The following is an 18,028-nucleotide window of genomic DNA, read 5'->3' on the forward strand; positions in this document are numbered from 1 at the left end:
GAATGCCACATGAAACCTCTCGAATAAAAGTGGGCTAACAAAGGCCGGCCTCCATCTGGAATGTGCTAAATGTTGCCCGTCACCCTCCGGCTGCTCCCAACACAAACCCAAACAGTCGTGTGTGCTATCAGCTCGGCTATCCAGACAGCCAATGTCAGAATTTCAACGATGGCCTAACGATCGTAATCTTCCCTGATCCCAGAAAATGAGGCCCGCCGTGTCGGGACCGTAAGCCCCCTAAGCTGCCGTCCTTAGCATTCATTGCTTTTTAATGGACAGTCTGAAGGATAACAATTGAAACCGTTTAAAAGTGACACAATACATCTATACATAGAAGGTTTGAAATACAAAATGGACATACTTGACTTTTCCAAGGTGGTGTGGAAGCCATCTCCAAATATAGGAGGAGAAGCAGCGACGGGAAAGGGCCGACCAACGCTTATAAAAAGCTGTCAACGTCTTGTTAGGGTGAGGGATGTCTGTGGTATACTGTCGGAACAATTAGAGAGGGTAGAGTGGGGAGGCTAAATCAAAGGCTCTGAAATACTTGTTGAACCTTGTGGGATACAAGCATCGCAAGGTTTCTTCTTTGGTCTGAAGCACCCAGGTAAGTTTAGTGCGACCAATTCTTTTGGATCTTGACCAATTATCTGTTTATTAAGTTTTCACTACATTCCTTCAACGCAGCCGGACAAAATGAGTGATGCTGAGATGCAAATATTTGGGGTGGCGGCACCATACCTCCGAAAACCAGAACGGGAGAGGATCGCAGCTCAAAACATGCCGTTTGACGCCAAGACAGCCGTCTTTGTGCCTGACCCGAAAAAGGAGTACGTGAAGGGAAAGATCAGAAGTCAAGACGGCTCTGACATCACTGTGGAGACTCAATATGGAAAGGTGAGTGATTTTAGAAGAATTACAACATGTTATCGTGTATTTCTGCTCATCACTGCACCTTGGAATCCATAATGCAGATGGTCAAAGTGCACCTGGACGACATTCGGCCCATGAACCCTCCGAAATTTGACAAGATCGAGGACTTGGCCCTGTTGACTCATCTCCATGAACCGGCCGTGCTGTTTAACCTCAAGGAGCGCTACGCTGCCTGGATGATCTATGTAAGAACAAACAATCAATATGACTTCTTTTTCTAAAACCATTTAAAAACAAACCAAAGCGTCTTTCATCTTGACATCTTATAATTTTAAAGCAAATTTGTCAGTGTTTTTTCCTTGTCCTGTTTCTTCACAGACTTATTCTGGACTCTTCTGTGTGACGGTGAACCCCTACAAGTGGCTTCCAGTCTACAACCCCGAGGTGGTGGCCGGCTACCGTGGGAAGAAACGCCAGGAGGCCCCGCCACACATTTTCTCCATCTCTGACAACGCTTACCAGTACATGCTCACAGGTCAGTCTCATTATTATAAGACATAATATATCTGACTCACTTCAGCCGGGTCTGTATTCTGAACAAATTTGAATTATTGATTGTTATAAGGGAGTCATTTTGTACTACTGATGAACTTTGTTTGAATCCAACCTAAAAGGCCCTGAATCATCACAGTTCTCAGTTACCTTCTTAGAATCTGTAAATCTGTCTTACATGAACACACTATATCCTGCTTACTTTATATATATAGTATATACAAAACATACTAAATAATACAAATACAAATAATACATTCTATCATCTACATGCAATAATCTATTACATATTTATATATTTTATATTTTGTTATAAATTTTGGTTACTATTTGATTTGGATTTTTTTATAGAGTAAAATAAATGAAGAACTTATTGTCTTTATTTTTTGACAGTAGCCTAAAACAGTTAAAATAATTAAAGGTTTAATTGAAATGTTACATCCTTAAATACGGTTGAATCAATGTCAACCAAATGTCTTTCCTCTCCTCAGATCGAGACAACCAGTCCATCCTGATCACGTGAGTTCGACTTTATGTGATTTCTCACATGTATATTTCATGACTTGGATTTCCATTTTTCATTTTGAGTCCTGTTCTTTGTTCAGTGGAGAATCTGGTGCCGGGAAGACGGTCAACACAAAACGCGTCATACAGTATTTTGCAACAATTGCATCATATGGAGAATCAAGCAAGAAAGAGCAAGTTGCTGGCAAAATGAAGGTTCTGTATTTTTTATCTTATTATTTAATAACAGACAATCAGAAACAAAGGGAAGTAGTGTATATTTTGCAAATTAACTTTTTTAAGTTATTCTTGAATTTCTTTCTCAGGGGAATCTGGAAGATCAAATCATCCAGGCGAACCCTCTGCTAGAAGCTTTCGGGAATGCCAAGACTGTGAGAAATGACAACTCCTCAAGATTTGTGAGTTTAAATTGGTTTCGTACTGAAGCAGAAAGTGGCCATTTATGCTCATTATCATTCTTACTATTCATTTTGTTATCCTGTTTTAATTTGTCATCAGGAAAAAACAAGCTTTCTATACAGATTTTTGACTTTGAGATAACCATGTTCTTGGCTGTTGTAGCCATAAGACATACCATAATTTGTGTGTCAGAATTTAATAATAATTATATTTTTCCAGGGAAAATTCATTCGCATCCACTTTGGAACAAAGGGGAAACTGGCATCAGCCGACATTGAAACTTGTAAGTTTTCAAACATATTCCACACACTGTATACAGCAGTGCTGCTATTCTACATTCTGCAATATATTTTATCACCTGATATTTGTATTTATCTTTAGACCTTTTGGAAAAATCCAGGGTGACGTTTCAGCTTCTGGCAGAGAGAAGTTATCACATCTTCTATCAGATCATGTCAAACAAGAAACCTGAATTAATTGGTGAATATACTCGGAACTTGTTGAGAACTTGTTGATGATTATTAGAACAATAAAAGTGGAAATGATCCAGCACTCATACAGTTGCTGCAGCTGCTGACTTTGAACAGAAATATCGATGATGTCTGTGTGTGATTTCAGACATGCTACTGATAACCACCAATCCATACGACTTTCCATTCATCAGCCAGGGTGAAATCACTGTGCCGAGCATCAATGACCCTGAGGAGCTGATGGCCACAGATGTGAGTCAATGGGAATCACACTGTGGATAGAAATACTTAATCAGGACTAGGAATTAAGTATTATATATTAGGTTGAAAGCAGGAAATGATTATTATTCTGGTGTGATTTATATCATCTAATGAAAATGTATGTAGAATCATATAGAACAAAAAATTGATGCAGCACAAAGAAATATTTTGTTTAAATTATTTTAAATATTTATTATCATGATTTTTTAGGAATCATTTGACAAATTTAATTTTTCAAACTGAAATTCTTCTTGGTCTTCAAACAATCACAAAAAAACAACAATCTGCGGGAAAAAAATGTAATGGCCAAGATTAATTTAAATGTTAGGTTATAACATAAGAAAGAACGAAGAAGAAGGAAATGCACAAAATTATTTAAGATTCCAGACTCCTTCACTCCTACCTTCTTTGCAAATGGTTCCACAAACCATCAGACCAAAACTTTGTCCAATCAAAAGAGGTGATCTCAGTCCAGATTAAACTGGTTTGGTTTGTTTACTGTGTAAAAACACCTTCTTTTTTTTAGATAATTCAGACTTTCAGACCAATTACAGGAAATTGAGACATCATTCAAAAAAAAAGAAGAAGAAGACGTGGAAGCAGCGTGCAGGATTGCTTTCAGTCTTCACCTCAGATGATTTAATTTTTAGAACACTATGGTTTTCATTTTGATGGTAGCAGCATCACAATGATATTACAGTGGCACAACATAGGTGATGACAACAGGACGTATGTATGTCAAACGTGTAGCTTTATTCTGCTCCCTAGATTATAATGTAAAACAAACCAGATCAAATATAAACAATGTAACAAAGACATGAAGCTTGGTTCAGACTTTCAGCTGTGAAAAAGCATTAACTTGCATTGTGAGCACTAACCTCCAGACTCACGGTACTCATGACAATAGTTCAACATCTGCGTCTGTTCCACAGAGAGCCATTGACATCTTGGGCTTTAACATGGAGGAAAAGTTAGGAATCTATAAACTGACCGGTGCCGTGATGCACAACGGGAACATGAAGTTCAAGCAGAAGCAGCGAGAGGAGCAGGCTGAGCCCGATGGCACTGAGGGTGACCACACTGAGCTCTTACAGCAACCTGACATTTAACATAGCTGCATTCTCTATATCATTTTTTTCTATTCTAAAGCCCTGTAGTGACCTCTCCCTGTATGACATATGTCCCATAGTGGCAGATAAGGTTGCCTACCTCATGGGTCTGAACTCTGCTGATTTGCTGAAAGCGCTGTGTTACCCTCGAGTCAAGGTCGGGAATGAGTATGTGACCAAGGGGCAGACTCCTCAGCAGGTATTTTGTTTTATTTGTTTGGTTCTACATCTGAAAACGTGTGTAAACTGTATCTCATTGTCTGATGTCTGATATAAAAAAAGTTAATTCAGAGATTAACAGAGAGGATATTTTGGATTACAGGTGAACAATGCCATGGGAGCTCTGTCTAAGGCCGTGTATGAGAAACTCTTTCTGTGGATGGTCACAAGGATCAACCAGCAGCTGGACACCAAACTACCAAGACAGCATTTCATCGGCGTCCTGGACATCGCAGGGTTCGAGATATTCGAGGTACACTGGATTCACACCTCCATTGATCTTTCTGAAATCACCTGTTCATTTATTCAGTGATGTCCTGTTGTTTAATTCAGATGAACAGTCTGGAGCAGCTGTGCATCAACTTCACCAACGAGAAGCTGCAACAGTTTTTCAACCACCACATGTTTGTGCTGGAACAAGAGGAATACAAAAAGGAAGGGATCGCGTGGGAGTTCATCGACTTTGGAATGGACCTGGCAGCCTGTATTGAGCTCATTGAGAAGGTGCATCCCCCTAAATATGAATATAACTAGACTGGGACTCAGTAGAGCGTCCGGCAAGGTCCAAAAGGTCCCTGAAATTCAGTCAAGCTGCACAGAATGTCACATACTTAAAAGATATCAGATATCAGATGTCAGATTTGTTTTTCATCCATGAATTATTCTCTGAGAAATTAAGGAAAATGTTGAAAAACAACCTGCCTTTCAATGTTTGAGCAAAATCCTATCTGCTTCATGATTCTGACCCAGACCCCGTTCTTCTAACAATTTTTTTGGTAATTAGTACAACAAATTTTGAGGATTTTTTCCTACTATCAAACCAACCAACAAACGCCTTCTTGGCGGAGGTACATTTATATTAAAGGTCCAGTGTGTAAGAATACATCACAATATAAAATAATCCTAGTGATGTTTTCACAAGGCTGTTTCATCTAAATAGTACTAGTTGTCGTTTTCTTTATCCCAGAATGGGCCCTTTATATATATATATTTATTTATATATATATATTCTGTATATTAACATCTGGAGCGGGTCCTCTCTACAGAGGTAGCCATGTTTTTGACAGTCAACAAACTAGACAAACTAAACAGCTTTTAAGTTTTTAAGACAACTGAAGGCTCCCACAGGTTCTCTTTCATGTTTAAAAGGGGAGGGGGAGGTAAGGGGTATTCAGTTGCAACATGCAACTTCACCACTAGGCGTCACTAAATTCTACACACTGAACCTTTAAGTAGGTGCATTTGTACCAATACTAAACAGCTCTCTGTCCTGCAGCCGATGGGGATTTTCTCTATTCTTGAAGAGGAGTGCATGTTTCCAAAGGCGACAGACAGCTCCTTCCAGAACAAGCTGTACGACCAGCACCTGGGGAAGAACAGCATCCTTCAGAAGCCCAGGCCTTCCAAAGGAAAGGCAGAGGCCCATTTCTCACTGATGCACTACGCCGGCACTGTAGACTACAACATCAGCGGCTGGCTGGAGAAAAACAAAGACCCGCTCAATGACACAGTGGTGCAGCTTTACCAAAAGGCTTCCCTCAAACTGCTCTCACAGCTTTTTGCCACATATTCATCTGCTGACGGTCAGTTCATATTTAATGACAAACATCAGGTTTAACATCGATATTTAAACTTTATTATATAAGTTAAAGTCTTTCTGTAATGTTTCTGTAGGTGCTGCGGATGGAACTAAGAAAAGTTTCAAGAGAAAGGGCTCTTCTTTCCAGACAGTGTCTGCTGTGTTCAGGGTAATACTCAATAATCACTATAGAAGGAGTTACACTGATAATATGCATGTTTGGTGGGGGTGGCTCTGATGTATTGAAGACAAGGACTAAGCTAAAGATTTTGTAAAGTCAGAATTACCCCCAAAATTGATTCTTTCATTTATGTCATTTATGTGTAATTTATTTTTGTTAATGTTTTTTTTAATTTTTTATAAACAGTCAGCCCTGAGTTTTTTTCCTACTTTTCCAGAAACAATTGTAATAATCACATAAGAAGATTGTAATGTATATATTTTTTTGGTATAGATCTTTTCCAATTTATCCAAATCATGCCAAAGATATATTTGTATTCACCATGTGCAACTTTAAACTATTAAACGTAAACTACAGACAAGAGATTAGATCCATCTTCAGCAAAAAGTTTGTCAAGAAAGTGACTAAGCATGCTCCCCAAAAGTGTCCTGTGAGGATAACATGACCTGTCAATCTCCTGCAGGAAAATCTGAACAAACTGATGGCGAACCTCAGGTCGACTCATCCACACTTTGTGAGATGCATCATCCCAAATGAGACCAAGATACCAGGTAAAAGAGAAAAAGGGAAAGAAAATCTTCATAAAACTTCTCAGTGTGAAGTTACCCTGAGAGGAAATGCTTTCTTCATGCAGGGTCGATGGATCACCACTTGGTCCTGCACCAGCTGCGGTGTAACGGCGTGCTGGAAGGTATCCGCATCTGCAGGAAGGGGTTCCCCAGCAGGATCCTCTATGGAGATTTCAGGCAGAGGTAACACAGCTCACCGTGTGTCTGCAGAGAACAAACGGCAGACCGCTCTCAGGTGTGGAGCTGAACTTGTCGATCTGACTGTGTGACAGATACAGGATCCTGAACGCCAGCGCCATCCCTGAGGGTCAGTTCATGGACAGCAAGAAGGCGTCAGAGAAACTGCTCTCTTCCATTGACGTGGACCACGCCCAGTACAGATTTGGATACACAAAGGTTTTTTATCATTTTATCTTTGGCAATGCTTTATTTTACAGTTTCCTAGAAAGACTATCAAATGTTTTATCATGCCTCTTTCGTGACTTTGAGCTGCCATTCGTTATAGATTCGCTCAGTAATCTGTAAATATTCATCCAATTCATGTTTATTCTGCAAGATGGATCCAATGTTTTCAACTGCAAGGGGAAATCCTTAGTGTTTATGTATTAACCTGAAGATAAATGTATAAAACACCCTCACTCTATAAAACTTCAGCATCTTATCAGTTACACTTGCAAACATATTTCTCCTTAATCTTCACATACTTTTGTCTTTTTTCTACCTTCTTCACCAATTTTCTCTATAGACTGGAAATAAAAAATGGATGACCTGTCAGCAACTCAAAAGTGAAGCCAAAGCACCCCTGGTGGCTGGTTACAATATGTAAACTGCGCCTCCTCCATGTTAGCAGATGGGACGTGGCCCAAACTAAAAAAATCTGAGTAAAATATGATTTCTGTTATTTCATTCTATAAAATCCGACTTAAATGTCATGATTGACAGCTGAGGCTGAGCCTGGATTGACTGCTCAATCTGCTATGATATCATCAGAGCAAGATAGCAGCGTTCGTATCCAGGGTATTTTGGCTTCATTTCTGTACAGTAGGAGTAAGTGGAGTTGTGTCGTACATCCTTATTTACAGTCTATAGTTTTTTTCCTAAGAATTCTTATATAAGTACAATGGGCATTAAATCCCTCCAACAGCTGATAAACTGAATTGTATCAGTTTGACCTTTAGTGAAGCCTTTTTAGTTTCTCTAAAGTACTTTTAACCCAAATAATGGCAGAATTTCACTTCTGAGCACAGTCTCCAGTGTCTTTCTGCCCCAGGGAAGTCCAGATGCACTGAGATGTGATCCTTCTTCACAGGTGTTTTTCAAAGCCGGCCTTCTGGGTCTTCTGGAGGAGATGAGGGACGAACGCCTGGCCGTTCTGATGACTCGGATCCAGGCCGTGTCCAGAGGTTACGTCACTAGGCTGCGGCTCAAAGAGATGATGAAGAAAAGGTCTTTGACAATTTTTTTTCTTTTTAACTATAAAGAAATAAACTGGGTTTATTAATTATAAGAAAAATTATAGGTAAATAAATTTAGGGAGGTTACAGGAGAAATGTTGGTGGATTTGGAGAATGTGGTAAATGTATACTTGATCGATAGCAGAAGAAAATATGCTTCTTTTTTTATGTACCTGTCACATTATATTTTAAAATGTGGCCAATATTAGACTCCAATGTTTTTCTCTGCAGTAAATATTCTCAAGGAGACACATCTTGAAATCCTTTCAGATTTTTATCCACATCTAACTAATCCACAGAAAAGTGTTTTCTTTCTTTTCCTGATCTTACCTCTCTGAAAGTAAAAAATTAAACGGTGACATTGTCGGCAGTCAAAATATCCCGCCATGGCTGAAATCAACCTTAGAAAGTTCATGAAGTTATTCATATTTTTTATCTCTACAGAGAGTCCATTTTCATCATCCAGTACAACATCCGATCATTCATGAATGTGAAGAACTGGCCTTGGATGAGACTCTTCTTCAAGATTAAGCCGCTGCTTCGATGTGCAGAGGCGGAGAAGGAGATGCAGATCATGAAAGAGGAATTTGCACGACTCAAAGAGGAGCTTGTAAAGTCCGAGGCCAGGAGGAAGGAGCTGGAGGAGAAGATGGTCATGCTCCTCCAGGAGAAAAATGACCTTTATTTTCAAATCCAGGCCGTATGTAAACTACTGAGGAGAACATAACGTCCTGTTTGTGTCGATTTATTACTCTCAGATTAACAGATCAGCAGGAAAAAACTCCTTTTAAGAATTCAGAAGCTTGAACGTCATTGATAAGGTTAGAGATTAACAGATTTAACCAAAATATAAATGATGTTTTTAATAGTACAACATACTAGGAAAAAAAATTATGAATTAAGCTTATTGGTCTAATAATTTGTGTTTCTGCATTACTGTATCAAAGACAGTATATAAATATGGACGACATGACTACTACCTAAAAGTGAAGCTAAAGCATCTCCATCGCGCCCTGGTGGCTTACTGCAGTACATTTAAATGTATGAGTTAAAATAAGTCGATATTCGATGATATAAAACAAGACTTAAATGTCATGATGACAGCAGAGACTTCCTCATGACTGGTAAAGTGCATGTATCAGTGGGACTTTCAAACCCTGGCTCTATGTATTTGACATTATATATTGACATTGAAATTAATTCATCCCAAAAAAAGAGTATAAATATAAAATTAGCAAAGAAACAATTTGAAATAAATCCCAGATTTATACAATATATACAAAATAATAGAAAGTATGAAGAAAAGAATGTAGTGACTGCAAATCGAATAAACAACAATTATTTTACATGTCAGGTGTAAAAATGCATACGAATTGACACTGTCCTGCACTGTAATGATGAGCCATTGTGTCCCTGCACTTTAGGAGAGGGACAACCTGTGTGATGCTGAGGAGCGCTGTGAAGGCTTGATAAAGAGCAAGATCCACCTGGAGGCCAAAGCGAAGGAGTTCTCCGAGAGGATGGAGGAGGAGGAGGAGATCAACGCCGAAATCACTTCAAAGAAGAGGAAGCTGGAGGACGAGTGCTTGGAGCTCAAAAGAGACATAGACGACCTGGAACTCTCCATCGCCAAAGTGGAGAAGGAGAAGTACGCCACCGAAAACAAGGTGCGCAGTGTCAAGTCTATTTAAGGTGTTGATGTCGAGTGTGTTAACACGCTAACTCAAATAAAACAATTCTATCCACAGGTGAAGAATTTGGTGGAGGAGTTGATCACGCTGGAGGAAAATCTCTTGAAATCATCAAAAGAGATGAAAGCTCTGCAGGAGGTGCATCAGCAGACGCTGGATGACCTCCAGGCTGAGGAGGACAAAGCAAACACTCTGGTGAAGACAAAGATCAAGCTGGAGCAGCAGGTCGATGATGTGAGTGTTGAATGGATAAAGTGATCCTATAGTGACTGACTCCGCAGTTTGCACCATGTACCTGGTTTGATTTCCTGGTTGACGTGAGCGTCTCTTGCAGCTGGAGGGCTCTTTGGAGCAGGAGAAGAAGCTGCGTGCAGATTTGGAGAGATGCCGAAGAAAACTGGAGGGAGATCTGAAGCTGTCCCAGGAAACCATCATGGACCTGGAGAACGACCGACAGGAGATGGAAGAGAGGCTGAAAAAGTATTTTTGATTTTGTGAATTCAGGGACATGAAACACAAAGTGGATATGCTCACAAATGTTAATCAATAAGACTAATGATAATGAAGGAGGTTGTTTGTTTTCACTGTGCTTATTTATCTGACTTCTATGAGCTTTTTGATTGAATCCCTCAATTGTCCAATCAGAGCTTCGCAATCTTTACTATGTTTAAACAGTGTGCATGTGGATCTATTCCCTACACATCAGTATTTAGCTTTTTTAACAGTTTCAAGGACTGTACTCTTTTCCAATACATTTAAGCGTGTAACATGTAGGATGAAGTCATTCTTTCTTAACAAAGTTACAGTTTCAGTGATGAAAACAACAATAAATTAAGTGTTGAACGTTTTAAGAAAGAACTGAACAGCAGTGACAGATGTAATACATCTCGTGTCAGCAGGTTAAGTTATAGTCAGAATTCAAGAGCTTGGACTGCGAGAGCACGATAGCCTTGACCACCAATCACCAGAAAGGTTCAAAGTTTGGGCCTTTAAGTTCACTGAAGTTGCCCTGAGGTGGAAAAAACAACAGCTAAAACACAATGGCTGTAACTTCTCATGGTAAACCTACTATCGACAGGAATGCTGCTGATATTTTTTTAAATTATAGGAAAAAAAATCGAAATGGTGACAAAAGTGTGTTCATGATTTGCCCTTGTGATTTGCACTTTATGGTCACTGTAGTAAAAGCTTTAAAAGTCAACAATAACATTTTCAAATGAGGAGGAGAACAATACAGGCTTAAATATGTGTTATATGATCTCATATAGAAAAAAATGTAATGTGTAATTTCAAGGCTGAGCATCTTGTTGTTGTCTGACCATTTTAGCTGGAGGCGTAACAGGTTAGCTAAAAAAAAACTGTCCCATTCACACTGAGCACATCCACTGTGTGAAGATTGGTCAGTTATCAAACTCATAATAATTCAAAACATTTCCTGATCAAACTTCTTTTCAGGTAAAATAAATAAATCTGCTGTTTTCTCCTGCTGCTGAAAACCCCATGCTACTGTGAATTTTATGATAAATCTGACTCCATTATCACTGTTGAAAGCATATGTGTGAAAACAAAGCCTGACAAGCGGAACTAAAGGGGGCTGTGGAGTGTTATCTGTACTGATACAGGAAATCAAACTCTTTTCAGAAAAGACTTTGAAAACTGCAGCTTGCAGTGCAAAATTGAAGATGAGCAAGCCCTCAGCACTCAGCTACAAAAGAAGATCAAAGAGCTTCAGGTATGATTTATAACAGGGCCTCCATATTTTAACACAGTTTCTGTAACATCTGAAAAAATAAAATCCCTCCTCTTTTGAACATGGACATTTCCCTGCAGGCTCGCACTGAGGAACTTGAAGAGGGAATTGAGGCCGAGCGCTCGACTCGGGCCAAAGTGGAGAAGCAGAGGTCGGAACTGTCCCGAGAGCTGGAGGAGATCCTAGAGCGGCTGGAGGAGGCCGGGGGAGCCACCGCCAGCCAGGCCGAGCTGAACAAGAAGCGGGACGCCGAGTTCCACAGACTGCGTCGTGACCTGGAAGAGTCCACCCTGCAGCACGAGTCCATCGCTGCAACTTTGCGCAAGAAGCAGGCGGAAAGCGGGGCCGAGCTCAGCGACCAGATAGACAACCTGCAGAGAGTCAAGCAGAAACTGGAGAAGGAGAAAAGTGAGCTGAAGATGGAGATCGATGACATGGCGAGCAACGTGGAGACTGTTCTGAAAAACAAGGTAAAAGACTTCCTGCAGGGAGGCACTGTGCACATGTGTCCATGTTTTCATTGAGCTTCCGGAAACCTGTGCTCCATATTTCAGAATAACCTGGAGAAACTGTGCAGGAGCTTTGAAGACCAAATGAACGAACACAAGACCAGAGCAGATGAAGCCCAGAGATCTCTGAGTGACTTCACCACGCTCAGTGCTCGTCTACAAACTGAAAACGGTAGAAGTCTGATCATAGAAACACAAGGAAAAGACACAGAAGAAGACTGAAGATCAAAAACTGTTTGTTTTCTTGATTCTTGATCAGGTGATCTCACACGTCTGCTGGAAGAGAAAGAGACGACTCTGACGCAGCTGAGCAGAGTGAAAACTGTGGGGGGTCAACAAATCGAAGAGTTAAAGAGACTTTTGGACGAAGAAATTAAGGTGTGAAACAAACAGTAAAGCAGGTTATTTCAATCATAACGATGATTTAAATCCTAAATTGTACTTAATTAGTTTGTTGAACTTATGTCGAACTTGTAGTTTGGTCTATATCAGTAAGTAGGAACAAATGTCCACCAGGAGGCCAAGGTGACATACAGAAAAATTGGATTTCTTTGAATATTTTAAACTGTGCAGTTGTTTCATCCGTTTTTATGAACAAACAGTATCATCCTTGTCTGGCGCAATCCAACACTTCTTCGAACAAATTTATGGGGAAAACAATATAATCTATTGCATAGTTGTGCGGCTTTTCGCCAGTAAACAAACCCCATATTTGTAACATCTAAACTAATGCTGTTTACACTATGTATATTTAATTTGTTTTACTTTCATCAGGCAAAAAATGTCTACGCTCACAGCTTGCATTCCTCCCGTCACGACTGCGAGCTGCTGAGAGAGCAGTACGAGGAAGAACAGGAGGCGAAAGCTGAGCTGCAGCGCTTCCTGTCCAAGGCCAACAGCGACGTGGCCCAGTGGAGAACCAAATATGAGACAGACGCCATCCAACGCACGGAAGAGCTGGAGGAGGCAAAGTAGGAGCTGTGTGACATATCTTAAACTCTGTGCTAATTGGTTTCTTGTGCTTCAACGTCATTTGTCTCTGGTTGAAAGGAAGAAGTTGGCCCAGCGGCTGCAGGAGTCTGAGGAGATGACAGAGGTAGCAAATGTCAAATGCACATCACTGGACAAAACGAAGCTGCGTCTCCAGGCCGAGGTGGAGGATCTCATGGTCGAGCTCGAAAGGTCAAACGCAGCCAACATCGCTTTGGATAAGAAACAGAGGAGCTTTGACAAGGTGTGTCTTGGTTTTACCATTTCCCCCAGAAATATGTCCTAATTTGCATTGTGTTTGCATCAATGTTTTTTCACCCTCTTTCATCAGGTTCTGGCTGAATGGAAACAGAAATACGAGGAGAATCAGTCAGATCTGGAAGTTTCCCAGAGAGAGTCAAGAGTTCTGAGCACAGAACTCTTCAAGCTGAAAAACTCATATGACGAAGTTCTGGATCACCTGGAAACCATTAAAAGAGAGAATAAAAACCTTCAACGTAGGAAACTAATCATTTGTTTGGTTTTTGAGAAGCTGGAGACTGTGTTCTTTTCACAGCTAATATGTTGTTCTTTACATTTTTAGAGGAGATAACAGATATCACAGAGCAAGTTGGACAATCGGCGAAAACTATCCATGAGCTGGAGAAAGTTGCTAAACAAGCCGAACAGGACAAGAGAGACACCCAAGCAGCTCTGGAGGAAGTTGAGGTTTGTACAATGTCCACATGAGACAATACATCTCCAATATCAAACAATAACCACAGAATACAGTGTTTATGTCTCTCCATGTAGTCTTCCCTGGAGCACGAGGAGGCAAAAATCCTTCATCTTCAACTGGAGCTGAACCAGATCAAGTCAGAAGTGGCCAGAAAGGTGGTGGAGAAGGACGAAGAAATTGACCAGCTCAAGAGGAATAACCAGAGGACCGTGGACACTCTGCAGAGCACACTGGATGCCGAGACGCGCGGCAGGAACGATGCCATCCGCGTGAAGAAGAAGATAGAGGCCGATCTGAATGAGATGGAGATCCAGCTGGGTCACGCCAACCGACAGGCGGCTGAGGCCACCAAACAACTGAGGAACCTGCAGACTCAGCTGAAGGTGTGTGAATGTGCCGGGGGGGGGGGGGACAATATCCTATGCCAATGTTTTGAATCCTAACACTCTTCCGGTCTGTCATTTCAGGACACCCAGGTCCACCTGGACGAAGCCCTCCACTGTCAGGAGGACCTAAAGGAGCAACTTGCGATTTTAGAGCGACGCAACAATCTGGTGATGGCAGAGAACGAGGAGATCCGGGCGGCGCTGGAGCAATCTGAGAGATGTCGCAAGCTGGCGGAGCAGGAACTGATCGACACCAGTGAGAGGATTCAGCTGCTGAACTCACAGGTCAGGAGACATATACTGTAAATAAATCATTGTTATTCAAGACAACAGGGCCCCTGCGTCCCGGAGAATCAATCACACACACAAAGTGTCAAAAATAAGTCAGAAAGTACTTATAAATGAACGACGAAGTTCATTTTGCTGGTAGTTTACTATTAGCAAATACTATCCTATAGTGATATTACTATGGCAACAAAATGGACCAAATGAATTGGTTCTATTATTTGCAATATACAAACGGAACGAAAGAAAACATTTTCTAGGTACTTTTTTATTTAGCAAAGAATTTGAAGTATCAACACAACGATATGAGACGCACATCCATCTACGAACCAATGAATTTTAAGTAAAGGCACTACAGGTGATGACAAAAAGACGTATGTTATACAAAATTCTTTGAATCAGAATCTGAATCTGAATCAGAATTCTTTTTATTGCCAAGTATATTTGCATATATTGGAAATTGCCATGGTGTGGTTGGTGCACTGTACATAAAACATAAAACAACAATATATACAGTAAGAAACAAAAAGTTATGGAGATAAATTATGTGCGAGGGGGGGGGGGGGGGCAGAGTCAGTGTGATACAGGGGGCTTGTTTGTGAGCCCCACTGCCATGGGGAATAAACTGTTCAGGTGGCGCGAGGTTTTAGCACTGATAGCCCGGAACCTTTTTCCGGATGAGAGTCTCCGAAATAGGTGGTGACCGGAATGGGAAGGATCTCTATGAATTTTAATGTGAAACCAAAACTAACCAGATCAAATATAAATAATGAAGCAAACACATGCAGCTTGGTTCAGACTTACAGGTGTGAAACGGCCTCTTAGCTTACTGGAGAAACGTAGATACACTGCAGAATACACACTGTTGTGTTTATTAATGACATAGATGATCTGTTGGATGGACTGAGTCGTTAGAACATATCTCTTACACATCATGGATCAGACAGTTGCTGCTTTGGGCTGTTTTTGAGCATGTAAATAGTCAGTGTTTGTTTTCGTTTCTTTTTACCTGCAGCTGTTGTTCAGTGTCATCAAGTCAACACCTGTCCATCAAAACAATAGACATGATCTCATCCTGTCATCAGGACTTTCTCTTACAATCCAGGGTGCAGATTATTCTAAAAACTGCAGTTGAGAATGTACTTGTGAATTTGACTCGTAGAAAATCAGATTTCATTAACACCATTAACAGAAGAGCTTCTTTAAATTTTTGAAACTATGAAAAGACGTTTCCAGTTGTAAAAGCCGAAATGGTATTTTACATCATTAGTGAGTAATTAATATGCATGTAAATCTAATTGTGATCTTTCAGTATAATTAAACATGGATTATGAAATTTGAACTTTACATAAATATTTGATCTTTTGTTCTTATCTACTTCAAATTTAAATGAACATGTTATGTATTGACTTGATCAGAACACCAGCCTCCTAAATGTTAAAAAGAAGATGGAGTCTGATTTAGCTCAGCTGCAGTCAGAGATGGAGGACACTGTCCAGGAGGCGAGGAATGCAGATGAGAAGGCCAACAAAGCCATCACAGACGTGAGTCTCCCACACGATCCTGTTTATCTGCATTTAAATGAGTATCCACTGGACGTTGAGTTTGTGTAGATTCAATTTCACAGTGAGTTCCTGTTTTGCACGCAGGCTGCTATGATGTCCGAGGAGCTGAAGAAAGAGCAGGACACCGGCGCTCATCTGGAGAGGATGAAGAGGAACCTGGAGGTGACAGTGAAAGACCTGCAGCAGCGGCTGGATGAAGCCGAGCAGCTGGCTCTGAAGGGAGGGAAGAAGGAGCTCCAGAAACTTGAAAACAGGGTATGAATCCATGAGCACAACAATCTTTCAATAGAAAAAATGAACAAAAAGTGATTCATTCTAACTGTCTTTTTAAGCTCCGTGAGCTGGAAAATGAGCTGGAGGCTGAACAGAAACGCAGCAGCGAGGCCACGAAAGGTTTGCGAAAATACGAGAGAAAAATCAAAGAGCTCACTTATCAGGTAAGCTTTTTATCCCATTGTGAAACTGAGTGAGTCATAAGTTCTGATTTGACCGTTTGAAGGTGAAAAACAATAATGCAAAATGTGATGGGACTTAAACTTTTTACCAAGGGTGAAGAGGAAAAGAAAAACGTGACAAGACTCCAGGATTTGGTCAACAATCTGCAGCTGAAAGTGAAAGTTTATAAGAGGCAGTGTGAGGAGGGGGTGAGTAAACACACATGGATAGTGTGTGAAGTGTTGGCATGACGCGCACCTTCAAACACGATGTCTGTTTTCTGTGACCCAGGAGGAACAAACCAGCGTCCACTTGGCCAAATTTCGGAAGGTGCAACACGACCTGGAGGAGGCCGAGGAGCGAGCTGACACTGCCGAATCTCAGCTGAACAAGCTGCGTGTCAAGAGCCGTGACTTGGCTGCTAAAGGGGAGAAGAAATTATTTTAGACTTCTTTTCTAGAAATACTTTGGTTTTTCTGAACTTCTATTAGATCTCAACTTTTACAGGAACATTTAACTGAAACCTGAATTTATGAGGGAACAGACAAGAACAATCAACACCAAAACCAAAACACCAAAATCACACTAAACTATGTATGTATATATATATATATATATATATATACAAATATATAATGTTTCACAGAACATAAAATGAAGATGAATGCATTAAGCCATTAAACTTGTGTCTAACACACTCAAATTTAGATGAGAATCTGCTCATTAACACTGCAGCCACTCACCAATTATTCAACTGCAAAAATGACATTAGCATCAGTTCACATCTGCAGCTGAAAACCAAGGCATGAGATAAAATCCTTAAAACACAGCAGGACTATAACAGTAAAAGAGCTGCCCGCAGGTTTAAATGGACATTGTGAAAATCCGCCTTTAACCCCCTGTCAGCGGGGCAGTTATCAGCAGCAGCTGGTATGTTGATGACATTTTTAGAAATCCCTGTGAAGAAGGGTTTGAGTTACCGCGGTGAACATGTGACTTTCAGCGGGAGAGGATTACGTAGTGAAGGTAACCCCCGAGAAAGGAGGTCAGAACAAAGAGGAGGGAGGAGAGAACTCAAGGAGCTGACAAGCTGTTGTCTATCATGCTGGGACAACAACATTCACTCATTAATTTGTTCATAATAATAACAATAACTTTATTTATATAGCATCTTTCATAACAGCCATTATAAAGGGCTTCACGCTTTATGTCACTTAAACGGAAAATTCTAAAAATGCCTTCCAAATTACAGATTTTCCAGTGTATCCACGTGTACATGTAAAGCGGAACCAAAATGTAATCCTGGAAAACAGCATATCTATTTCCTCACATATGATACAAAAAAAAGGCCATTTCCTATCATCATTCATTTAATGTAAAATCTCCTTAAACCTATAAACACACACTCTGCCTCACTGCTGGAAATGAGAAGATGCTGTGATGAATTTTCCAGATGACAAGTTGCTGTTCACACTCGCTTCCCGCCCATTGCTCCGGCTAATATGATG

The 18,028-nt window shown here is 40.5% G+C and overlaps 1 protein-coding gene across 1 annotated transcript; it reads left to right on the forward strand.

The window, feature by feature from the left end:
- Positions 1-693: 693 nt before the first annotated feature.
- LOC128458382 (myosin-4) lies at positions 694-16,967 on the forward strand. Its single transcript, XM_053443205.1, has 38 exons — positions 694-897; positions 975-1,118; positions 1,252-1,408; positions 1,917-1,944; positions 2,031-2,145; positions 2,256-2,348; positions 2,569-2,632; positions 2,731-2,829; positions 2,968-3,071; positions 4,013-4,151; positions 4,270-4,388; positions 4,512-4,661; positions 4,742-4,912; positions 5,685-5,991; positions 6,083-6,156; positions 6,632-6,719; positions 6,803-6,920; positions 7,010-7,133; positions 8,047-8,183; positions 8,636-8,891; positions 9,616-9,858; positions 9,940-10,116; positions 10,217-10,362; positions 11,524-11,614; positions 11,713-12,102; positions 12,187-12,313; positions 12,401-12,519; positions 12,916-13,112; positions 13,192-13,375; positions 13,463-13,628; positions 13,715-13,839; positions 13,924-14,232; positions 14,317-14,520; positions 15,939-16,064; positions 16,170-16,340; positions 16,418-16,522; positions 16,634-16,729; positions 16,812-16,967. The coding sequence occupies exons 1-38, from the start codon at positions 697-699 to the stop codon at positions 16,965-16,967; spliced, it is 5,820 nt and encodes a 1,939-aa protein (XP_053299180.1). The 5' UTR covers positions 694-696.
- The last annotated feature ends 1,061 nt before the right edge of the window (positions 16,968-18,028 follow it).

This window comes from Pleuronectes platessa, chromosome 16 (genome assembly GCF_947347685.1).
Source record: "Pleuronectes platessa chromosome 16, fPlePla1.1, whole genome shotgun sequence".
Taxonomy (NCBI): Eukaryota; Metazoa; Chordata; class Actinopteri; order Pleuronectiformes; family Pleuronectidae; genus Pleuronectes; species Pleuronectes platessa.

Bases quoted from the DNA above. Each gene is read 5' to 3' on its own strand.
- LOC128458382 (XM_053443205.1), top strand. From the start codon at position 697: ATGAGTGATGCTGAGATGCAAATATTTGGGGTGGCGGCACCATACCTC. The intron at 10,363-11,523 runs GTATTTTTGATT...AACTCTTTTCAG, and splicing joins ATGGAAGAGAGGCTGAAAAA to AAAAGACTTTGAAAACTGCA. The intron at 16,730-16,811 runs GTGAGTAAACAC...TCTGTGACCCAG, and splicing joins AGAGGCAGTGTGAGGAGGGG to GAGGAACAAACCAGCGTCCA.